The sequence below is a fragment of the Gobio gobio genome (assembly GCF_949357685.1).
Source record: "Gobio gobio genome assembly, chromosome: 2".
In the NCBI taxonomy this organism is placed as follows: Eukaryota; Metazoa; Chordata; class Actinopteri; order Cypriniformes; family Gobionidae; genus Gobio; species Gobio gobio.
In genome coordinates, this window is record NC_137098.1 from 54,007,436 (window position 1) to 54,032,383 (window position 24,948).

The 24,948-nt window shown below is 37.4% G+C and overlaps 2 protein-coding genes across 3 annotated transcripts in view; both read right to left on the reverse strand.

Moving 5' to 3' along the window:
* clcn5b (chloride channel, voltage-sensitive 5b) overlaps window positions 1–5,760 on the reverse strand; it is a 32,970-nt gene extending 27,210 nt beyond the window's left edge. Inside the window, exon 1 of one of the 2 annotated variants that reach the window (XM_079805269.1) lies at window positions 5,460–5,760. The gene's annotated coding sequence lies outside the window, so the exon portion shown is untranslated. The other variant, XM_079805270.1, reaches the window with a different exon arrangement.
* A 1,764-nt stretch (window positions 5,761–7,524) lies between these two features.
* On the reverse strand, window positions 7,525–23,077 carry pygmb (phosphorylase, glycogen, muscle b). Its single transcript, XM_079810689.1, has 20 exons — window positions 22,690–23,077; window positions 20,634–20,735; window positions 18,423–18,501; window positions 18,220–18,323; window positions 17,996–18,127; window positions 16,873–16,984; window positions 16,249–16,331; window positions 16,013–16,156; window positions 14,976–15,068; window positions 14,422–14,568; window positions 13,984–14,147; window positions 13,573–13,687; window positions 13,058–13,159; window positions 12,807–12,954; window positions 10,727–10,785; window positions 10,503–10,644; window positions 10,195–10,402; window positions 9,884–10,018; window positions 9,696–9,762; window positions 7,525–8,926 (listed from the first exon to the last, which is right to left on the reverse strand). Exons 1-20 carry the CDS (start codon window positions 22,930–22,932, stop codon window positions 8,777–8,779), a joined length of 2,529 nt encoding a protein of 842 aa, XP_079666815.1. The 5' UTR covers window positions 22,933–23,077; the 3' UTR covers window positions 7,525–8,776.
* Window positions 23,078–24,948: the final 1,871 nt, after the last annotated feature.

Sequence of the window (24,948 nt, forward strand, 5' to 3'; positions counted from 1 at the left end):
CATGATTCCATATCCTTAAAGTTCTTGAAAAATTTCTTTCAGATGCAAAATTCTTTACAGCAATTGACTTGCATATGTGGCCATTATGATGCAAAGCGATGATTGGCTGCACATATTTGGAGGTAATCAATACTAATACTATAACACAATGAATGGAAGCACTTCTTCCCTCCTTTTATAGTTGTCCGCTCTCAATTCAGAATGTGATGTCAGATGATGACTTTGAAACTCCTGAAGTGTTTCCAGAAAAGTGTGCCATAAGCATCAGACGTTCAGCCAACGGTCCGTGAAGTCTGAGGCTGAGACTACATTTTACCCGACTAGACTTTCCCCATGTGCTGATGATACGATTAGGGAAATGATGAGCTGGGGCCTCATTTATAAACATTGCGTTTCGCACAAAAGGCGTACGCCGCTCTCTACGCAATAATTGGTATTTATAAAAAGCAAACTTGACGGGAAAATGTCCGGTCCTTCACACAAGCTCTGACCCAGGCGTATGCACAAAAACGGGCGAAATGAGAAATGGCGACACCGTCGCCAGATGGAAGAAACACGTGAAAGTGTGTGAAACTGTAGACCGTTGTGTAAAATAAATGGCAATACTGCCTCTCATAAATAACATGAAGACTTCACAAAGCAAGTCTTACAATTAACAGCCTACACGAACACCCGTTTGATCGATCTGCAGTGTAAAACAAACTAAATCAAATGAAAATTACAACAGAAATGCAAATGAACACATATTTGCAAAAAGAAAAGTCAAATATGTTCTGCAATAATATTGGCATGTTATGCAATTCATCCTCATAAATTATATGGTAAACAGAACGAAATAATGTACAAAACTGATATTCTCATCAATGTGCCCATCTGGCGGAGCAGAGATAGATGCAATTAGATTGACTGATAGATAGATAATTTGGATGGATGGATGGATGGATGGATGGATGGATGGATGGATGGATGGATGGATGGATGGATGGATGGATGGATGGATGGATGGATGGATGGATGGATGGATGGATGGATGGATGGATGGATGGATGGATGGATGGATGGATGGATGGATGGATGGATGGATGGATGGATGGATGGATGGATGGATGGATGGATGGATGGATGGATGGATGGATGGATGGATGGATGGATGGATGGATGGATGGATGGATGGATGGATGGATGGATGGATGGATGGATGGATGGATGGATGGATGAATTGTCCACTGGGGAAAGTTGTTTTGATAGTAAAAATGTATTCATCAGCTACGGAATCATGGTATTCATGCATATGCCTTTAGTTTGTTTTATTTTTGATAAAATAACGTATGACGTATGTCTCAACCATTCAGAAAACTGCAAGAAATTACATTTGCACTGAACTATTTCCCATTTCCACGTAGATAATAGGGATAGGGATTAATAGGATTCCCCAATAATTGCCGGCAGTCTCTCATCAGGAGGGGTCAGCTCCGGTGTCCCCTCTCCCCCACCCGTGACAGACACACTCTGGCGATGGAGCGCTTGACGCTTTTTTGCCTCGACTTTGATGTCCGACCATTTCTTTTTTATTTCGGCCATGGTCCGAGGTTGTGAGGCTACAGCATTTACGGCGTCTGCAACCTTTTGCCACTCAAGTGTCTTTTTGGCATTAGAAATGCCCACACTGTGCCCTCAAAACAACATTTTTCTCCTCTTTTCCCCCTCACCAACGATAACTTCTACTTCACATTGAGTGAAGTTACATTTTTTTGATTTCCTCTCTGTGTTTGCCATGATTTTGCAAATTATGAATATTAACTTGTGGGCGTTTCAGTATTTATGGGCAACTATGGGCGTGACATGAAGCCGCAAAAGCTGCGCTACATTTAGAATTGATTGTGATTTATTAAGGGAAAACTGCGTAGGATGTGCGTGCGCATGGTTTTATAAATTAATTATTTCTGTGCGTACGCACGTCCTATGTTTCATCCGTACGCCACTTCTGACGCAAATCCTACGCAAAGTTTTATAAATGAGGCCCCTGGTCATTTTGTGCGAGGGCCAAAAAAACCCAGTGAAATTTGGGTTCATTTTTTGCCAATTAAGCTTTTTACAATTATTTAAAATGTATCTGATCACTCTGCACAATAACCTAAAAGCAATGTGAATCAACACCACAACAATTGAAGCAGCAAACTTTGCAAAACACAACATTTATGTCACTGCCAAAACCTTTGGCCAAGTCTGTATGTTTCTGACCCTTTTTACTTTTCCGGGTTTCTCAGAAGCACAAGTTGTCATAGTTGGGTAAACTTCTATAGCAATGAATGAGAGAATATATTAAAGGGGTGGTAAACCACGATTTCACTATTCTAACTTTAGCTAACGTGTAATGTTGCTGCTTGAGCATAAACAACATCTGCAAAGTTACAACGTTCAAAGTTTAAAGCAAAGGGAGATATTTGCTTTTAAAGAAATCAGTTTCTAAGGACTACAGCAAACGGCCGCTAGGGACTACTACACATTCACCCAGGTTTTGCTGACATCACCAGGCCCAATATTTACATAAACCCCTCCTCCGGGGAATATGAAATAAGGGGGGCGAGGCAATTTTGTATCGCCGCGGGGAAGCGTTAGTAGGCTGTGTTTTTGCCGCAATCCTGAAGAAACCCTGTTATTTTCATCCGGATTGCAGGTCTGGGGTACTTGCTCTGTTCAGCCTTCCTTGGGACGGGGGTGCGTTGCAGAGCGTTTAACATACAGCATGTTATATGCACGTGTGTTTGAGTCAGCGGGGAATCAGGCGCGCGCAGGGCTCCCTGCATCCACCGTCTTCGCGATTTCAATACCAGATTTGCACAACGTCAGCTGCGTGAAAAAAACACTGCCGGTGCGTGGATGCACGACGCGCGCGCTGCACATTTCACGGAGGACAACATAATCTTCCACAAACTTTGCGAGTTCAATACAGGATATGCACAACGGCTTGTCCTGAAAGCTGGATTTACAAACAGAAGCTGTTCACGGGCCACAACCTGTAAGTCTGATTTATTTTTCATCGATGTGTTTTCCTGTAATAGGTTGTAGCAAGGAAGTAAACAGATGACAACGCTGTTCTGCAAACCAGTCTGTTAAATGCTCATTCATACTTAACGATATCCGACGAACATCTAACGTTACAAACATTAACGTTAAAATCTCAACAGCGAACCTGGCATTAGTGTAAATGATTCTTTGATTAGAGCTTTTATGTATTGTTTATCTACAGGCATGCTAAACATGGTTCTGTGTGTGATTTGGCTAACTTACTAGTTAAAGCCAGTGCTTAGTGTTTGTTTTGGGTTAGTTCTTGCGACAGATATTTGGCTATAATCGTTCTAAAAATACAAAAGTAACAGTGCCATTCAGTAGCGATCATTATAGATCCGCAGTCTTTACTCTCGAGGACTGAACAGGTTCTGCTCGATCATCTTCACTCAAATGTTCTGGGTCTGATTCGAGCTCATATGGTTTTATTGACGCCGTTGTTTCTAATACTGAACAGCCTCCGGTAAGGGGCGTGACGTTTCCGACGTGCACTGCGGTTAGCGAATCACAACACACTGGGCCAGCTAACCAATCTGAGCCCACTGCGTATTTTTGAGGGACTGGCTTCATACAACCCGGAAAGCATCAGACCGTTTTACAAGGAGGGACAGAGCAGTGTAGAATAAAGGTCAAATATATGAAAAATAAGGCAATTTTTTTTAAAACGAAGCATGAACATGTTACAGTGCACCCCACAAACACAATCAAGCCTTCAAAAGAATGTGTTTTACCACCCCTTTAAATATATGTTATGTGCTCCCATCATGATGTGATGGCTAACAGACAGCAGACAAACGGCAATCCACCCGTCACTCAAGTGGCCTCACCCTTAATTATGCAGAACTTTAAGGCTTAATACAATTTAAACAAATGAGTTTTTTTCAAAAATTCACCCCCTCACAATTGTCATGTTATTGGAAGGGAAAAATTAGCCGTATAGACCAAAACCACAATTTGTACCAGGCTGTGAACATGTTTTTTTACTGCTGTAATGTTGGCATTTTAACATGGGGCTCATTGAAATTCTGCTCTCTTTAGGAGCCTGTCTCTAGCGGCCAGTCGATGAATGGCAGTTTAAGTCACTTCTGTTTTGGCTTCAAGAGAAACTGGGAGGGGTTGCTGCTTGCTTCTCAATTGCTGAAATAAAAGAAAAACTCCACAATAGGCCACAATATGTTGTGCCACTAGAGGTCACTTATTCAAAACAAAGGCATAGCTTGATGACGCATTAATTTCACTGAGCTTTTAGTATGCCGCAGACAACCGCTTACGCTTTTTCCAGTCATGCTTATGTGGGGTATCGCAGCTCTGTTTTATCATATTAGATATATTTGAGTGAGATGAAAGTTATTTTATAATGCAGTAAATCAAGAAAACGAGATTTAAACAATAAGACTAACTGTGTTGCACTGTATAACAATGATTACTTTTCTGTCAATTAATGCATCCAAACAGTCGCTCACCTGTCTAATAAAACACATAAAATATTAAAGCGTCTTTGGTGTTTCCATGGTTTCAACTAAATGAAAACTGAATTCGAGGGCAACACGGGTATGATGTCATTGATAGGCGACGCATGGACACGGTCCGTGTCCTGGATAAAATAGCTTATTTAAGTCAGCAAGATATATTTTTAGGATATTTGAATCAAACAAATTCTAACATTTTGTGCCTTTAAATAGTTTTTGTTTGTTTTTTGAAATTTAATGCAAAGGCAATATAATACAAAGTATATTCTTATGTAGGCTACATGCATTAAAAAAAATATATTCAAAAAACAATAATAACACATTTGGATTTATGCGTCATCACAATCTGTGAAAAGATAAAACACTGTCAGGCGATTTAAAAAAAATCACGGAACCGAGAAGAAAATCTCTAGTATTTTTAATGGTTCTCCGTTTGTAAACCTGCCGCGATGTGATGCATCGGTCTCCCACCTTTCACTGACGGATCTCCTCTGAAATATGATGATATAGTGAAACTCTCTACCACTTCCTTTCTCTTGCTCCGCAAACGCTTTCCAAACCAACTGATACAAACGTACACAATTCTACGAGGGCTTTTTAGTTTTCAGTCCCGTTTAAACTCGAAGCAGAACAATAACTTACTTATTTTATTGACGCGTTGTAAAGTCATCAGATGATTATTGTAGAGAGCTAGAGCAATAGTAACCCAGTTAGTGATGTCCTCTATTTGATCAGGTCAAGTAAGTTAGCTGATAAGACTTTTGTCTCAGAAGTTTGACCTCCTCTAAACACAGCTGTCATTTGTCTTAGTTATCTGTCACTTGACTTTTTAAAATCGACGCTAATTTGTTATTTCGAATGATTTGATCAGTCCAAATGATTCAGTTGGCTGGATGCGAACAAAAAATGTTTGATACATACCTCTTGGGTTCTTTGCGTGGTACTTTAAGGCGCCAAGTCTTGTGATCTGGATTTTAAAGTCCCTCGGTTAAGCAACGCCGACTAATCTTCCCCAGCTGTCTGCCAGTTCCGTCAACTGGTGCGTCACACTCTTCCCGGCAAATATATTGCATGATATCCTCCTCACCACGGATTTCTTCAGTCCAAACACACAGACCTTTCGAGTGGGATAAACTTTATAAGTTTGAAGGGAAATTAGGTCTGTCCGAGAACCGATACATCACAGGGGTTTTAGTTCAAGAACCTTCCTCAAAAAAAGTGAACTGTTTGGAGGTTAATAGCGCCACCCAACGTCTTGGTTCATTTTTTTTCTAATTATTGTAATTACACATTCAGTTTTATGACATTTTATTTGAGAGACTACGTGGAAAATGTGAAATTAAAAAATAATAATAATTTCAAATCTATTTGAATGAACTGCAACTGTACATTTTTAAAAAATTATATACTTGATATACATATTCCATTTAACATAGGCCTATATTAGATTACTTTTAGAAACAAATTATTTTATTCAGCAAGTATGCATTAAATTGATCAACGGTGACAGTTAAGACTTTTACATTTATTTAATCAATTTAAAATAATCCTGAAATAAATGTCATTTATTTCAAAATAAGTTTAATCTTTGATAATGATAATAAGCATATTAGAATGATTTCTGAAGGATCATGTGACACTTAAGACTGGAGTAATGATGCTGAAAATTCAGCTTTGACATTGCAGGAATAAATTACCACCTGGGTGCCACTGTCCTCGTACAAGGAGACATTATATTTTTGTGAATTTCTCTGACACCATACATGTCACAGTTTTGTCCTGTAAAGAGTACATTCAGGGCTTTTCAGAGATACCATTTGTTTTGAGGTTTCAGCAGGACAATAACTTCTCCTTGGTCTTTAAAAATGACTGAATGGTCAAATTTAGCACTCTTATGGAAAATGATAATATTTTGAAAATTGTCTTTTAAATCCGACTAATTTTCAAATTGTTTGTTATAAATCAATCTCTCAGGAAAATGACTGAAAATATGACTTTCTGTTACAAAACAGAGCATTGATTTCATACCTCAATAGAGGACACCGGGACTGAAAGCATGTTTGCAGGCAATTTAGGAGACACAACAAGAGACACACTTGTTTTTACACAATAAGTGAATAGGGAAATAAATTGCATATTGTTTCTATAAAATATTAGGTATTATTATGAAAATGTTGCCAACTATTACTCCCATTATTACACTTATTTTTTCATTACATATTTCTCCAAGAACACATTAATATGCACATTAGACACAGTGTTTAGATACATTGCATTGAATGGGAAAAGCCATGTATGGCCATTTTACCCACATATTGCATAAAGTAAAATGGTATATCAATTAATGCCGTTATATCTTTCCTAACATAGTAGAGAATCATCTTTAAACAAAGTTTTAAAAAAAATCCTGAAACCTGATAATTGATTGGTGAATGAAGAAAAAAAATCCCATTGTTTTTGCCTATACATGTCATGTCATTTCATTTCATGTAATTTAATTTTTTTAACAAATGAGTCCTGGTGTCCACTTACGAGGACATAACATATATATATATATATATATATATATATATATATATATATATATATATATATATATATATATATATATATATATATATATATATATATATATATATATATATATATATATATATATATATAAAATGACATATATATGTATATGTAATGACATGAAAAAATACTAAATTCAAAAGACTTCCTGGGTCTTAGGAGGTTAAAGTAGAAAACGGTTATTTAAATTGCATTAATATTTCACAATATTATAGTAATACTGTATTTTAGATCAAATAAATACAACCTTGGTGAGCATAAGTGACTTCTTTAAAAAAAAAAAAGTAATAAATAAAATACATTTAAATATCTTACTGACCCCAACCCTTTAACGATAGTGTATATTAACATTTATTTATTAAGTCACATGTAAGAGCAACACAAGAAAATTAGCAAAAAGCAGACACAGTGATTAATTTCATCATCTTTTATTTTTAATTTTGTCTCTCTTCAAGGGTATCAGCAGGACTGTTTGGTGTGTGTTGTCACCCACAATAAGGGCAAAACATTCAGAGAGAACAAAGACATTTATCAGATTGCTGGAGCTGTTAACAAAAGTTGTCAATGTCTATGTAGGGGTGACCAGGAACAAGAGATAAAATCCTATTCCATTATCACTAAACCAGGAATTCATAGTTTAATTGTCTGCTAAATAGCCACTTCCAGCAAATCCAAAGTACATCTTTGTGACATCTTCGTTTCCTGTTCTAAATATATATTTCTATCATAATATATCTGAGTAAATACATTTCAGGGTCTTGAACGCAGCCTGGCAAGTATGGAGAATCACACTTCACTGCTATATTAGTTTTGCTACCTTACTGGACTCAAAGCAAAGTTTCATACAGGGCCCCATCATTCCTGCAGGTCCTATTTTGTGTGATGTGAAAACCAGAGTTACGACAGTATATGTGGAAAGAGCTACAGTACAACGCTTCTTGAGGACCAAAAAGTGACAGATCATGACTAAAGTGCTAAAGTGAGGAGCTCTGCGGGTGGAAGAACAAGTCATGAGCACCAACAGTAGAGACAGGCAGAAATTTAGACCTAAACATACACAAACAACACTCATATTGATGGTTAAGGCAGGTAGTTTCAAGCCGGCGGAGGAATTTTAAATAGGTCATGACGGTAATTGTACCATATTCAAAGTTATCAAAGGCCAAACTGCCTGTCAGAAACTGAAATAGCGCAAAAGTGTTTTTAATAATCAATCTAAAACTCTCAGTTTGGTGGTTTCTCAAATTGTTTCCATAACAGTCACCATCATGCATGTGTGATATGTAGCAAAATACAGAAAAGATTTTGCTATACTTTGACCTCACAGTGTATGTTTGGTTCTCCAGGATGAGGCTGAGCTATTCTGCTGGCGTGGATAGACAAACACATCAGACCTTTTCATAATACTTCACACACAGGAAAACTAACATTCTTACACCAACAAATACTGTATATAAATATGCCACAAAGCTATATGCGCTGACAGCTTGTCGCTGCAGCAGGGATGCAGAGAAATTGTGTGAAGCATTCTAGCTGTCTGATGGCAAGATGGAGTAACATCTTCTATGACATTTCAATGGTAAAATCAGCTTTATACATCTTCACAATGGTAAATGAATTGAATATGAGAACAGCTACAACATTGGAAGATATTGTGGAACGACTTAGCGGGGGTCGTCTGGGGCTGCGATCTTCTCCAGACTAGGCTCCATGCCCCAGATCTCACGGGCGTACTGGCTAATGGTGCGGTCACTGGAGAACTTGCCACAACCAGCAATGTTGTGGATGACCATCTTGGTCCATTCTTTAACATTCTGTTTGAGAATCAGGAAGAGGAACAAGCTCAGTTCCAGCATTGTTGTGTTTCTGATGTTAAGGACTATTTCCATCTATACATTTCGAGTGAATCGTATCACATATTTCCAAATAAACTGTTGGAACAGCTATCTTGAATGTATAATAGTCCTAATAAAACAAAATAAAAAAATGGTAGAAATTGACTAAAAGTATGAATGACTCGTTCACATACACTACCGTTCAAAAGTTTGGGTTAAAGTTTTTAAACTTTTTTGAAAAAAAGTCTCTTCTGTTCATCAAGGATGCATTTATCTATTTTCTTAAATACACTGAAAACAGTAATATTTTGAAATATTCTTACAATTTAAAAGAACTGTTTTCTATTTTAATATTTTTTTTTAATGTAATTTATTCCTGTGGTGCAAAATTTTCAGCATCCTTACTCTAGCCTTCGTGATTCTTCAGAAATCATTCTAATATGCTGATTTGCTGCTCAAGACACATTTCTAATTATTATCAATATTGAATACAGCTGTGCTGTGCTGCTTCATATTTTTGTCAAAAGCATGACTTCATGATTTTTTGATTAATTGAAAGTTAACAGCTAAAAGAACAGCATTTATTTGAAATAGAAATATTTTGTAACATTATAAATATCTTTACAGACACTTTTAATCAATTTAATGCATCCTTGCTGAAAAAAAGAAACATATTACTGACTTAACTTCCTGAAAAACATTGAAACATTAGTGGCGTCAAACAATATCATATTGTTTTAATACAAACCTTATACAGGGCGCTGACTTTATCCTGACTTTTAATGTAGTCTTCATAGTCAGCAAACACCTTGAACCTGCAATCCAACCAAAATGTAATTTATATGATCAGTATTAAACTGTGACTGTGTGAGAAAGAGAAAGACAAAGATATCCGAGAAAAAAAGAGACATCACTAGGATTTTCAGTTTTTCTTACCTGTCATTGTACATCAGCATATTGACAATATCTTGAAACTGGTCAGGCTCTCCAGGGCTGAAGAATCCTTTAGAAATCTGATCCATGGCTTGTTTCAGTTCTGGAATTCGGTTATAATACTCCATGGCATTGTATCTGGAAATAAACAAACTTCAAGTAAGATACACTGTAGTGTAGTTTTACTTTCTTCCTTATTTTGCTCATATCTATTTAAGTGGATGATGACAAATTTATTTAAATGGATACATATTATAAATGAATGCACTAAAAATAACTGTTCAGAAAAATTGAACTGAAGCTTATGTCATCACCCTTTCTGATCCAAAGCTTCCACATCCTTCACTCTCATGCCGAAGATGAAGAGGTTCTCTTCTCCCGCCTCTTCAGCCATCTCCACGTTTGCCCCATCCATGGTGCCGATGGTCAGAGCTCCATTCAGCATGAACTTCATGTTGCCTGTTCCAGAAGCTTCTGTTCCTGCTGTGGAGATTTGCTCGGACAGGTCAGCCGCTGGGATGACTGTAAAACGAGAGAAGCAAGCAGGGCGAGAAGTGTGAGTGAATAAATAAGACAAGAAGCTGATCCAATAATAAAATCTGCTAGTAAGTTTGCATGCTACCTTTCTCAGCCAGTGTAACCCTGTAGTTCTCAAGGAAGATGACTTTCAGACGATCTCCCACCACAATGTCATTATTCACCACTTCTCCAATCGCCGTGATCATTTTGATGATCATCTTAGCTGTGTGATACCCGGGGGCGGCCTTGAAGATGCATGATTTAACCAATTAGCATTCAGATTTCAGTAGAACAGATCTGACTGGTCAGTGGAGTGATCATTCTCACCTTTCCACCAATCATAATTGTCCTTGGAGTCCAGGCCTTGTTAGGCTCCTTCTTGATGCCTGATCAGACAAAATAGTAAAGTTAGGTACACTGTAAAAAATGACTTTTTTCAAAACTGTAAATAAAAGATTATTGGAGTACATTTTACAAAAAAAAAAAAAAATACTCTTTGCACATCAAAATATCACGTTTAATTTAATGTTACTTGCCATGGTTTCACAGACAGGTCTTAGATTAAACTAGGATTACGCCTCAGTTCAATTAGGACATTTAATGAGCTTTTATAAGAATGCTGGGACTAGGTTTAACCCTCTTCGGTCATTTCTGACCCAATTTTTTTTAAATAAAAAAAATGTTAAAAATCGTAGCTTCATCGGAATGGTCCGAAACTTGGTGACTTTATTGGTACTTGGTATATGAGCACAAAAATCGGGGACAGGATTTGAAAAGTCTAAGTGGTCGTAAAAAAATAGTCACACTCAGGACCTTCGGGTCAAAAATGACCCCCATAGGAAATGAATGGGAAATTGGCAAAAATATGAAAATACAGAGTTTTTTTGTGCATACAATCTACAAATCAGCCAGGATGCAGAAAAAGGGACTCAACAATCTCTAAAACATCACGAGTGCAAAACAGACAAAAAAACTCACACACACACAAAAAACACAATTAGCTTTTGGAATGGCACGCATTAATTTGTGTGTGCGTGTGTTTTTGTGTGTATAAGTGTGTGTGTGTGAGTTTTTTTGTCTGTTTTGCACTCTTGATGTTTTAGAGATTCATCCCTTCACTGTCGAGTCCTTTTTTTTTGCATTCTGGCTGATTTGTAGATTGTATGCACAAAAAAACTAATTTCCCATTATTTCCTATGGGGGTCATTTTTGACCCTAAGGTCCTGAGTGTGACTTTTTTTTTTTATGACCACTTAGACTTTTCAAATCCTGTCCCCAATTTTTTTGGGTGTTCATATACCAAGTACCAATAAAGTCACCAAGATTTTACTTTTTTTTTATAAAACGCAAGATCCACTATAGTGGTAAAAATGTGCTATTGCGTGATAAAAATGCTCAATGTGTCCACCGGATGGCACCGATCTCATTTAAAAAATTGCTTTCATGAGGCCTAGGCTTGACTCTAAAATGAAATACAGCTTTAATAAAAATAAATTATATATATAATTTTTATCTTAATCCCACCCTCCGGGTCATTTTTGACCCGAAGGTCCTGAGTGTGACCCATAAAGGAAGAACCCCAGAGGGTCAAGCTTGTCTGTCTTGAACATTGGTGGAACCAACAGGTTTTTTTATTGGGGGGGGGGGGGGGGGGGGGGTCTTTTTATTTAGATAAATTAAATAATTAAATGATTTAAACGGTAAAAGAAGTATCAGGTCTAATCATAGCCTAGTTGTGGAAAAAATGTTTGTGTCTCGTCACATTCAGTTATGAATTACATCATTTAAATTATTAAATATTTTCAATTCAAAATGACGAAATGACATAAAAAAATTGTAGTAGTTTGCAACACTGTATGTTATTGTGGGTTATTAAACCTATCCATCGAAAAACAGCTGTCTAATGTTACATGTTTAGCTTATATCTTACCACTCGAATGCACTCTTTTATTGTAAAAACTAAAATCATCAAGCTAGAATTCACACTCATCTTCAGTAAACATTAAGCCCTGCCTTCTCTGATCTGACTGACCATCATTTTGACATTGACGAGCGCTGTTAGAGCACTAAAGCAGACCAAAAATGTACATTTTAAACTGTCTGCCATTCTAACAACAAACAGAGCGATGCGTAACGGTCAGCAGCATTAAGAAATATAAAATAATGGGTGGGACAATTTGGCCATTTCCAATTATTTGGGGGTGACTCAATGCCTATGGTGGTTACGGCCTTCTTGTGAAAGGAATACTAGCTTTCGGCACAGTACACACTGCATACTGCCTACTAAATAAAAAAAAGATGTGAAAAGTTATGAAATAAACTTTCCAGTAGCATGCTAGATACGCATTAGTTGGTTTTGACGCTTGTAAAACGAGATAAATATTTAGCTGTTTTAAGAGAAACTTACGGTTGTAGAGGGTGATGATGTGCAGACAGTTCAACAGCTGCCTTTTGTATTCATGGATCCTCTTCACATGGACATCAAACATGGAGTTTGGGTTGATCTTCACCTTATATTGTTCCTCTAGAAGCGCTGCAAATTTCATTTTATTCTCCTGAAAACAGCAAAGCAATTGATATGCCACTTAATGTTCAGCATTCTCATTTTAAATATGATTATTGCACTTAATTTCACTTTGAAAGAGGATTCTGTCTCACCTGTTTGACTTTAGCAATGTCTCGAATTAAAGCATCGTCATTCACAAACTTCAAGAGTTTCTTCAGCTGGTCCAGGTCGCGGATGTAGTCCTCTCCAATTCTCTAATGATTAACGTAAGACAGGGATTTTCGGTCAATAATGACTCTTGAATGGCTTTCGAGGGCTTGGACTACAGCTTAAAAATTGAGCGTCAGTTCTGGCAGACCAAGTAGTCAAGACGCTGCTGACGTGATTGACAACACCTCGGTCTAATCAGCTGTTTCAACTCCCCTCGCTGCTAAAGGCTACGCTGAAAAACAGGGCGCCTATTTAAAGCAGATTCAGTTCGCTCTTACTACTTGCTTGCTGCTTGCTGCTTTTGCAGAAATTTCTAAATCATTTTTATTGTCATGTGTGTTCTTGACTTAATGGATCTGACAGAACTATGGTTATGGTACGTTTTGTATGTTCTTCTCTCAGATTTTTTTTTCAGACACATTTAATAATAACTTTTTTTTCCAGCATTGTTTCTCACCTCAGCGATAACCTCAGCCAGTCCAGGGTTACACATGACAAGCCAGCGACGAGGTGTGATACCATTGGTCTTGTTCTGAAACTTCTGTGGGTCCACTTCATAGAAGTCCTTAAAACTGTACACAGAATCAACCCCAGCAAATTAGAAACGATTGTTTTTTAATAATCTACATTTGGAATAACATATAGTAGACATACGTGTTGGTATATATAAACAGTGGTCTTAAATGGTATTTGGACATTTAATTTGCATTTGTGTTCAGCCGAACAAAGAAACTCATACAGGTTTGGAACAACTTGAGGGTGACTAAATGATGACAATTTAAATTTTTGGGTGAACTATCCCTTTAAGTGTCCAGATACTTTTGGGGCTACTATGTATTCTAATATAAAAAAAAGTTTGGAGACATACACAGTGTCTTTGATAATGTCGGAGTGGATTTGTGCCACGCCATTGACTGCGTGAGAGCCAACGATGCAGAGATGAGCCATGTTGATCTTCTTCTGACCTTCCTCCTCAACGAGAGACATGCGCCTCATACGGTCAAAATCACCAGGGTAGAGCGCAGAGATCCGCTAAGAAACAGGACAGAAAATGTAAGGTCAAAACAGAGTGAAAAGAACATGGGAAGTTACTTTTCTTCATTTGAGATTTACTGGATGCTGAGTCATGCAGAGCAGAGGAGGTTGTTTATTTAACCTCACAGTGCAATTTACTCCTTATTTGGAGTCAACACAGTCATACAGTCCTAATGCAAGGAGTTACAGATTTCCCAACCCCTTTAAAAACATTTATAAACAAAATAAGGTCAAATGCAATGTTCCATGAAGAGAATATCTGTTCCCAGACCTCCAGGTGACGTCGGTTAATCTCGTAGATGATCTCTAGGTGACGGGGCAGAAGGTTTTGGAACAGGTCGACGGGCCAGCGTTCCAGAGCTTCTGGTAAAACAGTGTGGTTAGTATATGCGCAAGTACGCACAGTGATGTCCCACGCCTAAAAAGAAAAATATTTTGAAAAAGAGAGTGAGACAGAAAGAGAAATTAGAAGAGGTAGAGGAGTACAACATTATGGTGTTGGTCCACAGGGGAAGATTTTCATTCTAGAATCAACAAATTTAAACTTTATGTCCGGTAACACTTTACAATAAGGGTCATTTGTTAACATTTGATGTCTGATGAAGGTCTTGCATGTAAACTAACATGAACAATGAACAATTATATTTTTACTATCTACCATTGAGTAAGATTAATTAATGATTTAAAATACATATATTGTTCATCGTTTGTTCATGATAGCTAATGCATTTACTAATTCATGTTATTAACTCAATAGTCCTACAGTCTGACTCTGCAAATTCTTTTTTGAGCATGTTAAATGACAAGACAGGAATTCCAGCTCACCGCCTCCCAGGTCAGTTTCTCGTCATCCATCAGTATCCTCATCAGTTCAGGGATGGCCATTGCAGGATGTGTGTCATTCAGCTGTATAGCAACCTGAACACAAACCCATGTTTATTTAGTCCAATGCATTAAGTTTTATTGCTCAGTATCATTCATATGAATAAATTATACCAGATACAATGTGTGTTGAATGTTCTCTGCCAGCCCAGCCTCTTAAAGGGAGGGTCTAACGCCATGTCATACAATATGACTTATTTACACTGTTGAAGAGTTGGAAGTTTTGGCTAAACATGGCCAAAATTATATGACAAAGTATTTCTGTGCAAAATACACTTCTTCAGGATTCAAATAAGTAATTTTTTTCGAGTATGGCCCTGTATGACTTCATAAAGGGCGGAATTGCTTGTATGGGCACTTCTCCCGGATGAGCCCGTGCGCACATCAACCAGAGCGAGAGCAAGAGCACGCCAATCAACGAGCTTCGCTCGGGTTATGGAAGCCGTCTGCAGCGCTGTTGTTTTGTTTTTAGACCACAAAATCAACAATGTCACTAAAGAAGTGTGTTTCTGGTTGTGAGGGAAAGATAACCTTGTTCAGCTTCCCAAATAACCCAGCGTTAAGGAAACAGTGGATGCAGTTTGTTTTGCGGAGCAGCAATGGAGTTCTGCAAGTGTGTTTGTTTGTTCCCGGTCATGAGTAGAAACCGCAGGCGGTGAGTGAAACTGCATCAAATGTCTGTGTTTTGTTGGCAATCGGCGCGCAAGTGCATATAATGTAAACACACAAACATATAGTGAATCGAAAGTTATCCAGGGATAATGCCATGATGTATTTTGTGTCTCTTTAGCTCCATCCACTGCACTCCTGCACGAGCTCGGCTGTTTTCGGAAAGAATCGGTACAGGGTATTTGTCTTTTATAAATATGATAAAACTAAAGATCTTCGGAGATATGAAGGATGCAATACTACTCTATAGGTACTCAACATGAGACTGGCAGAAATTTTACATAAAACAAAGTGCTCCAGGGCTGCCCTACCTTATCTGGCAGTGAGGACAGATCCACGCGCACTACCTCAGTTGAGCCAAACTTGGAAGCTTTGAACCTGCGGACGATGTCCTGGAGAGTCGCAGCCACCACAAAATACTCCTGCTTCAGACGTAACTCTTTCCCCTCAAAGAACTGGCATACACAAACAGGAGGATTTGTTAACATTTAGGCTCCAAGAGTCATGCGGTTTGTTTCTTAATATGGATCACTTGAGTTGCACTCACATTGTCATTAGGGTAAAGCACACGAGAGATGTTCTCAGCTAAATTCTTATCCAGAACGGCCTGGATGTAACCACCAACATTAACTGTTTAGGAAGATAGAAAGTCTGTCAGAGCTAAGGCTCAAAGATACAGTTTACCCATTTCAACAGTTTACATTTTGCTGAAATAAATACATACTTTCATTCAGCAAGGATGCATAAAATTGATCAAAAGTGAAAGTAAAGACGTTTATAATGACACAAAAAGTTATTTTCAAATTAATGCTTTGCTTTTAGACTTTCTATATAAAAAAAATTATGAAGAAAATGTATCAGTTTCCATAAAAATATTAAGCGACACAACTGTGTATATATTACATTTTATTGTAAAACTATTTCACAATATTACTGTTTTTATTGTATCTATGATTAAATAAATGCAGCCTTGGTGAGCACAAGAGACAAGAAAAAAATCGTACTGACCACAAACCTGTGAATAGTTGTGCATATGGACACGAATGGAATAGATCAGAGTTGATTTTATAAAAAATATTACAAGTTATTTGCAAAATAATAAACTAATGAGAAGGCTTGTGGTTGTTAAAATGTCTCTTGATCATTGATTGTTTGATTGAAGAGAACTCACAGTCTTTGAGGTGGAATTCACATGGCGCTTTGGCAGACCAGAGCCTCATTGTGTTAACAACGTTGTTTCTGTATCCTGGGACAGGTGTGTCATAGGGGAGGGCAAGGATCACCTGGTAAGCCAAACAGGAACAGATTTAATAGGAAAACAGAGTTACATCTGTAAAAATGACACAATTCTACTGCATGTAGCATCCGATTCTCGCCTTGCACATTGGGCATTCTGTTATAGCTCTACTGAACTTCCTGATGTACACTATGTTTAAAACGGGTTGGTAAGATTTTGCACCGAGGCTGCATTTATTTGATAAAAAGTACAGTAATATTATTATTACAGTTTAAAGTAACAGTTTTTTATTTAAATATATCATTTATTTCTGTGATGCAAAGCTGAATTTCCAGCATCATTACTCCAGTCTTCAGAGTCACATGATCCTTCAGAAATCATTCTAATATGCTGATTTGCTGCTCAAGAAACATTTCTTAATATTATCAATGTTGAAAACTGTTGTGTACCTTAATATTTTTGTGGAAGGCATGATTTTCAGGATTGTTTGATAAATACAAAGTCCAAAAGAACAGCATTTAGCATTATACTTTATGTTTTGTCACATTTTGTCTTTACTGTCACGTTTAAACCATTTTTCCCTGCTGAATAAAAGCATTAATTTCCTTTTTTTTTTTTTTTAATCTTACTGAACCCAATTTTTTGGATAGTAATGTACTAGCAAAAATTAATTTGTATTGGCAAAAATGGCATTTCCTAGTGTATAAAATATTTGTCAATTTATGGGGAAAATGGATAGACTACATTATTCCACTAAGACCAGACCTAGTATATTAGACCTAGTATATAATTATGATAATTAAGAAGAGTAGGGAAATCTTGAGAATTATTGAGAAATAGGGTTATGAAAGAAATTTGGTACTTCTATTATGGGTGTAATTTCTGTTTCTCCTATTTCTTTCAGCCAATATATCCAATTGTTGATTGCCTTTACTAAGATTTCGGGTACCATCCAAATGTATGGGAATGTTGAAATTACTGTAATACAAATTTAAATAATAAAAAAGAAAAATGTCCACGCCAATTAAATGCAGATTCATTACTTCTATGCTCTCACCTGTGTGTCCACCCATTTCACTCCATCAGGGTGGTGCTCCACCCGACCATAGAAATGCACAGGACGCATGTATTCAGGCCGGGCTTTTTCCCAAGGGTTTCCATAGCGCAGCCAATCATCCGCCTCCTCCACCTGTCAAATGATGTCAGTCATTTACTAAGAGCCAAATGCATCAAGGGAAGTGAAGTACATTTTACTGAAATATTGTTGCAAGTTGGTTTTACCTGCCAGCCCTTCACAATTTTCTGATTAAAGATTCCAAACTCATAACGGATTCCATATCCATATGCTGCCAGGCCCAAGGTTGCCATGGAGTCCAGGAAGCAAGCTGAAGAAGAAGAGAAATTAAAGTGAATTAAAGCATTAACTCAACAGTGCATGCCTCCATTAATCTTATGATCACCACATTTAAAGCGACTGAGTTCACCTGCCAGTCGACCAAGGCCTCCATTGCCCAGGCCAGCATCCTCCTCCATGTCCTGCAGCTCCTCCATATCCAGACCCAACTGAGAAGAAACAGAATATGAGAGGCAGGTAGGACCAAATCAGGTGTAACTACAAAACATGCCCTGTTGCCTGGATTCATCTTTCAACACATCTTTATAGGCATTCTCATCATACCAACGCTGATCTAAAATGATTTGCCTTTCATATCCTAATGAATATGATTAAAAATCAGGGGCAGCTGATCCAAGATGAGCAGTATTACAGTGCATATATACATACAGCGCTAGATCTCCTCCATATGCTCTTTCTCTATTTATGATTGTGCTATCACTGATGAAGATAATGACTGATAATGTCCTCTTTTCTTTATACAAAATGATTTTTTAAAGGTAAGGCAATGAGGTCAATAATAACAGATAATGTTCCCCAGGTATTATAGATCTTCTCTATTTAGACTCTATTTATGAATAGTCCCACCCCACACATGTTGTTATGTAGAGCCCAATCAGCCATTCACACAGATTGCAATTCATTTTTGTGCCACTAGGGGCCCATAAATGACACACAATTTATCCACTTCCTCATTGAGTGCTGCAGGAATGACATTAGACTGGGTAACCCAGCCTGATCTGCTGGCGATTTGATTTCGCCCTTCAACTCAGTCTGGAAACCTGTACATTTATTTTATACTGCTTCTGTTACACTTTTGCGGGAACCAATCACAGACTGACTTATCCACCTGGCGCGCTATTGGCTGGTTTAACACGATGACGGATAGAGATGTGATGGGTCATTGCCCGTTGATCACGCCTCTTGTGGTCTGATTGGTTGAAGGACTATCCAATTGTGTACAGAGTCATTTAATTTATGCTCGTTTATCACGCCTCTCGTGAAGTAGAAAATACATAGCAGACTCCCCAGACCAATGTTCAATCTTAAATTGGGCTTGGTCTGGTGATAGCCAGACAAGGGATGACATATTTTTGTAGGCCAAAACCAGACAACAAGCATTTTACCACTTCAGGTTCCATCCAGGGCCGTAACCACCATTGACAATAAGGGGGACAAGTCCCTCCCAATAGTTAGAAATGGTAAATTGTCTCCCTCCAATATGTAATATTATTGATGCTGCTCTGTTGCACTCCATTACGCACCTCTCTGTTTGTTGTTAGGATGATAAAACGTTTTAAATATTAAATTTTTTCTTCCTCAACGGCCTAACAGCGCTCATTAATGTCAAAATGAGTGAGGTGGCCAATCAAATCAAAGAAGGCGAGGCTTACAGAATATGAGTGTGAATTCCATCGCAACACTTTAGTTTTAGCAGTAAAAGAGTGTGTGGTAAGACGTAGGCAAAACATTTAATATTTGACAATGTTTTACAATAGAAAACATCAGCAGTAATACCCAGTGATGCAAATGTACTCAACAATTTTTATGAAATGTCACCATTTTGAATTAAAATATATGCTATTATTTATAGGATTCATGTAAATCATAATTGAATGTGACGAGACAAGAACGTTTTTTTTTTACATATTAGACATACCACTAATGGTAAATGTGTACAAAAATATTATATTTGCAAATAGCTTAAATTGACTAGGCCATATTTTTCTTTATTTCAATCCTTTAGTTATTGAATTCCTTATTATTTAATTACTTCTATGACGTATACATCTGAATAGCCCATTATTTTTTTAGCTTTTTTTCTATCTTTAAAAAGGCAGTTGCTAATCAGTGGCTAAATAGGTTGTCGGGAACATTAAATGTCATCATGTCGACACTAGTCTGTTTCACAACCTCGTTGTGTTTATGTGCCCTTGCAAGATTTTCTAACTCAAACTATCAAGGAAAATGTTTTTAAATAAAGACTGAAATGAAGACTGAGTTGTTGGAAGCTTAGTGATGGGGACATTGAAGTCATGCGACCGTGGTGTAATTCGTTTAGCCTACGTTTAGATTTTAACTTGTATTTAGGCTTCAGAATTCATAAAAGGGCATAATCTAAAATTCATAAAAGTGGTGTTCATTTGTGAAGATTATCATGATGAACAAAACATGTAAGAATCATAAATTTGTTTGTCAGAGTTTATTCTGCAATAATCCAAAAGCCAATGGGAAAATCCTACTGGGTTTTTGACAAGGAAACCTGCAAGGAGAGTGTTTAGTTGTACAAAGCTCCTCTCACCTGATAGATGGCCTCGTCACAAGCATTCTCCAAAGCTAAGTTTACCATGGTGTTTTGAAGGGTCCGGCCCATGTAGAATTCCAGAGAGAGATAGTACACACGCTAGAAGTGGAGACAAAGGAGAAAGTGGAAAAAGGTCAAGACAAGATCATATAAAAAAAAGCTTTTTTTTTTCTTTTAGATAAAAGTTTTTTATACCTAACACCAATAGCTGAGAGCCATTTAGAACAACAGTGAAGAAGGAGCCATAAAAGCCCCTGCGGAGCAGACATCTAGTAGTGACAAGTATTATTGTGACAGGTGCACAACACAAGCCTAATCTGTATTCAATGTCTTGAGACCTCATTGAGCGCCACCGCAAAACATTCAATCATTGAAGGTTGCCCAATGACACAACTATCATGGGGATCTGCTAGTGAACGAAAACTAGCGTGTAATGTTTCAGTCTCTTGTCTATAAATATGATAAAAAAGGTTATGACAGAAGTATGTTTGCGCTCTTGTCTCTGGCACATGTAAAAATAGCAGCATTAGCTGAACGAAAACTAGCGTGTCATGTTTCAGTCTATTGTCTGTAAATCATAACAAAGGTTATGACAGAAGTATGTTTGCGCTCTCTGGCACATGTGACAAAATAGTAGCATTAGCTGAACGAAAACTAGCGTGTAATGTTTCAGGCTCTTGTCTATAAATCAAAACAAAGGTTATGACAGAGGAATGTTTACGTTCCGTCTCTGGCACGTGTAAAAATAGCAACATTAGCTGTCAGCGTTTAAGGTTAAATACTTTATCAGGATGCCAGACACTCAGATAGTGATGACACAAATTCCAAATACAACAGTATCCTAGCCTTCAAATTTTGCTTTTTATTTTAGAATAAAAAAATTTTTTAAATATAATTTTACATTTCCTAGGAATTAGGTAAGTTCTGGTTTTGTGTTTACTTATGAGCTCCTTTCCCAATGTAAAATAGCAGTTTTGGATTTATGAGTCAAATAATGTTTGTGCAAAATAAAGTCGCTAATAAGGGCTAAAATGATTGTCTAGCCTCTTCATGCCAACCACACACTTCTTCTTTCAAGTTTTAGGACTGGACTGCACATTGTAAAACGAAAAGGACTAATCACAATTATGTATGCAAATGAGCACAAGAAAGAAAACCAATAGAGACAGAGCCCGTTTAGGCCACGCCCACACCTGGGGTTTGTACACTCCATCGACTTTGTATTGCGTGAAGCAATGAACCTTGTCATTTCTGAATTATAACAAAAAATACAATGTCTATAAGCTGATATGTGGTGTACAGGTGTACAGAAGATTGTAACCCCCCCCCCCCCCCCCCCCCCCCCAGATTATGATGCGTGTCGCGTCACATTCACTATTAGGTAGGCTACCCATAAATTATGACGATATTGTGTTGACATTATGATTAAATCGATGGGAGATTTTAAAAATTGTAATTTAATCTTGTAACGTTTATTGAAAACAAAAAGCGGCCAAAATTGTAAAATTATGTAAAAAGAAAAAGAAAAAAAAATGAAAAAGTGCTTTTGTCTGGAATGTTTATATTTAGCGGCATTGGACATTACAGAAATTAGGTTGTTAGATTTTTGATACTTGTTTTAACATATACAAAGATGCGCACATTGATATTCGCACGTCGACGATTCAAAAATAACAATATGACCTGTTGATATTTGTCAAGGGCGCATAGAAAAGCTCTCCATGCATGCGTGTTAATTCATCTGCGGGACATTGATTGAAGGCGCTCCTTACATCAGTCATAGAGATTATGTAATTATTGAGGAAAAAAAGCCCTACCATCTGCTGTTCCATTAGAATTAACCGCCATTTCCTGGCGCAATAGAAATACCTAAACCTGCAAATTGCAACAAGGATGTAGATGTTTCTTTTTTTTTGCATTGTCCAATGTTTCTAGCTACTGCGCAACATTATGTCCCCTGTTGTGTGACCCCGACCCCCCCTCCCCCCTCCTGTCAGTGGTGTACGTGCGGCCCCTGACAGAAGGATGAAACTGCGGCATTCGAGTTTCTTACTTTCGGGTCTTTCTCGTAGTAATGCTGCTGCGTCCGGATCCATCTTCCCACCAAATGGTCGCGCACGGTGTGCGCCAGGGCGAAGTAGTAGTCGCGCTTCGTTGCAACATTACGATCCTTAACCAAAGTAAAGTGCAGATGGCGATTAAAATTGGTCTTGAGGTCTGCGACGTTTTCAACCCCGGCGAGACCTCGCACGGAAATTTGCTTCCTCTTCTCTTGGTCCGTCAGTGGCTTGGACATCTTGTAGACTGTTATATAATAGAGGGTTTCGTGCACCAGGGATATTAGTCTACGAGACTCTACGTGATGCCTGCTGCGTGTGTTGCGACGCGCGTCACCGTGATCTCCAGCTGATGCTCATTGGCGGCGCGCGCACACCCTCTATATAGGCAATACATGATGACTACTATATATTTACAGGCTGGGCGGGTCATAATATATTTAGTCGAGGCAAGTTTATTTATATAGCACATTTCATTCACAATGGTAATTCAAAGTAGGCCTACTTTACATAAAATGTATTTAATAAACTCATAAACTCAACAGATGCTTAAAATTAACAATAAAATGTATACAAAACATTTAAATAACAATATATTTAAAATGCCACCACCGCATGGCTCTTGTTACTGGGGCATCATATTTCAGCTGTTCACATTCACATTTTCTAACTGTACTTGTATCTCCTTATGCCAAGTAGCCTACACAACAGGCATACTAATTTTCTCAAAGTAAATTTAAGCCACAACTACTTAAAGTTAAAGCCCACTCTTCTTGTTTTGCAGCAAGATTACACAAAAACAACAGAACTAGTGTCTTCTCATTTCAGGTGTTGAGCCAAAAAACAAAAACAAGCTGCTACACAAAACCAATGCAAGACAGACAACTACCATTATAGAGAATGGGGAAGGCAACAGCAAACATTCCTGCTGGTGAGACCAGAGAAAGAGATGCTAAACACACAACTTTATATTTCAAATGTTTGAGAGTATCTTTTCTGAGGAGAGAAATTCAACCACTAAATTCAAGTTTTCAAGAAGAAAGACTGGTAACACTTTACATTAAGGTTCCCTTTGTAAAGGGTTCATAAAGGTGTTATTAAATGACTAATAACTCATTTACAAATGCATTATACATGCGTGGATAAAAAGGGTAACTTTAACGCAATACCTGCCAAATAGTGAGCAATTTTAACTCACATGTTATAAATGCTTTTTACATGTATTTGTTCACACTTATATTACTAAACCATTTATTAATGAGTTCCAAATTAATAACCCATGAAAGTGAACCTCAATGTAAAGTGAACACATTTATTATTGGGTGCTCACTTTACATTAAGGTTCACTTTCACAGGTTATTAATGTTTGTAACTCTTTAATAAATGGTTCATGTTTAAGGTTCACAAGTAACTAATATCGGAATTAAAATATTCATTATTAATATCTCATCAAGTTATTGTAAACATTTTAAAACCACAAATACAACCCCCTTCAGTCTCACTATGATAGTCTATTTTTGCTGCATCATAAATCAGGAATCTGGTTTTGAGTTAAATAAATAAATACATTTATTAAGCATTTATAACATGCAAGTTAAAAATGGCTCACTATTTGGCAAGTATTGCCTTAAAGTCACCCTTTTTATTCATGCAGTTATAACTGTTTAGCAACGATTTATAATGCTTTTGTAAATTAGTTATTAGTCATTTAAAAACACCTTTATGAAAACACCTTAATGTAAAGTGTTACCAAAAGGCTTGATGTTAACAAAACAGATGTGAAAGATTGACACCAACAATGACACCATGTTTTCATAACCATGCACTGTTCATTTGTTGGCCAGAGGAGAACTGGCAACCCTGAATGAGCCTGTTTTTTTTTTCCCCCTCCATTTTGTCACCTGATGATGTTTGGGTTCGCTGCCACGGTCACCTCTGGCTTGCTTAGTCAGTGACACTTAACATTTAATAATATTACTGATCTGCCTGCATTGACATTGTATGCGAACTGAACAGGACAATAACGTCACAGTTTTCTTCAGAGCTGCTGTATAGATAAATTAACCAAATTAATAACCAACTATATTTTACAACGGAAATGAATCAACACTGAACTTACTTCAGCTGTACAATGAACATTTTCTTCTAGAGCTGCTGTACAGCCAAAACAAACTTTGTAGCATTAATTTCCTATTATTACTGTAAAGCTGCTTTGAAAATCTGCATTGTAAAAACAGGGTTCCGGTTCACCAAAT

Excerpts from the sequence above, each read along its gene's own strand:
- pygmb (XM_079810689.1), bottom strand. The coding sequence starts at position 22,932 with ATGTCCAAGCCACTGACGGACCAAGAGAAGAGGAAGCAAATTTCCGTG. Across the intron at positions 18,324-18,422 it reads AGGCCTTGGTCGACTGGCAG|CTTGCTTCCTGGACTCCATG; the intron begins GTGAACTCAGTC and ends CTTCTTCTTCAG. Across the intron at positions 8,927-9,695 it reads AAGTCAGCGCCCTGTATAAG|AATGTTAAAGAATGGACCAA; the intron begins GTTTGTATTAAA and ends ATTCTCAAACAG.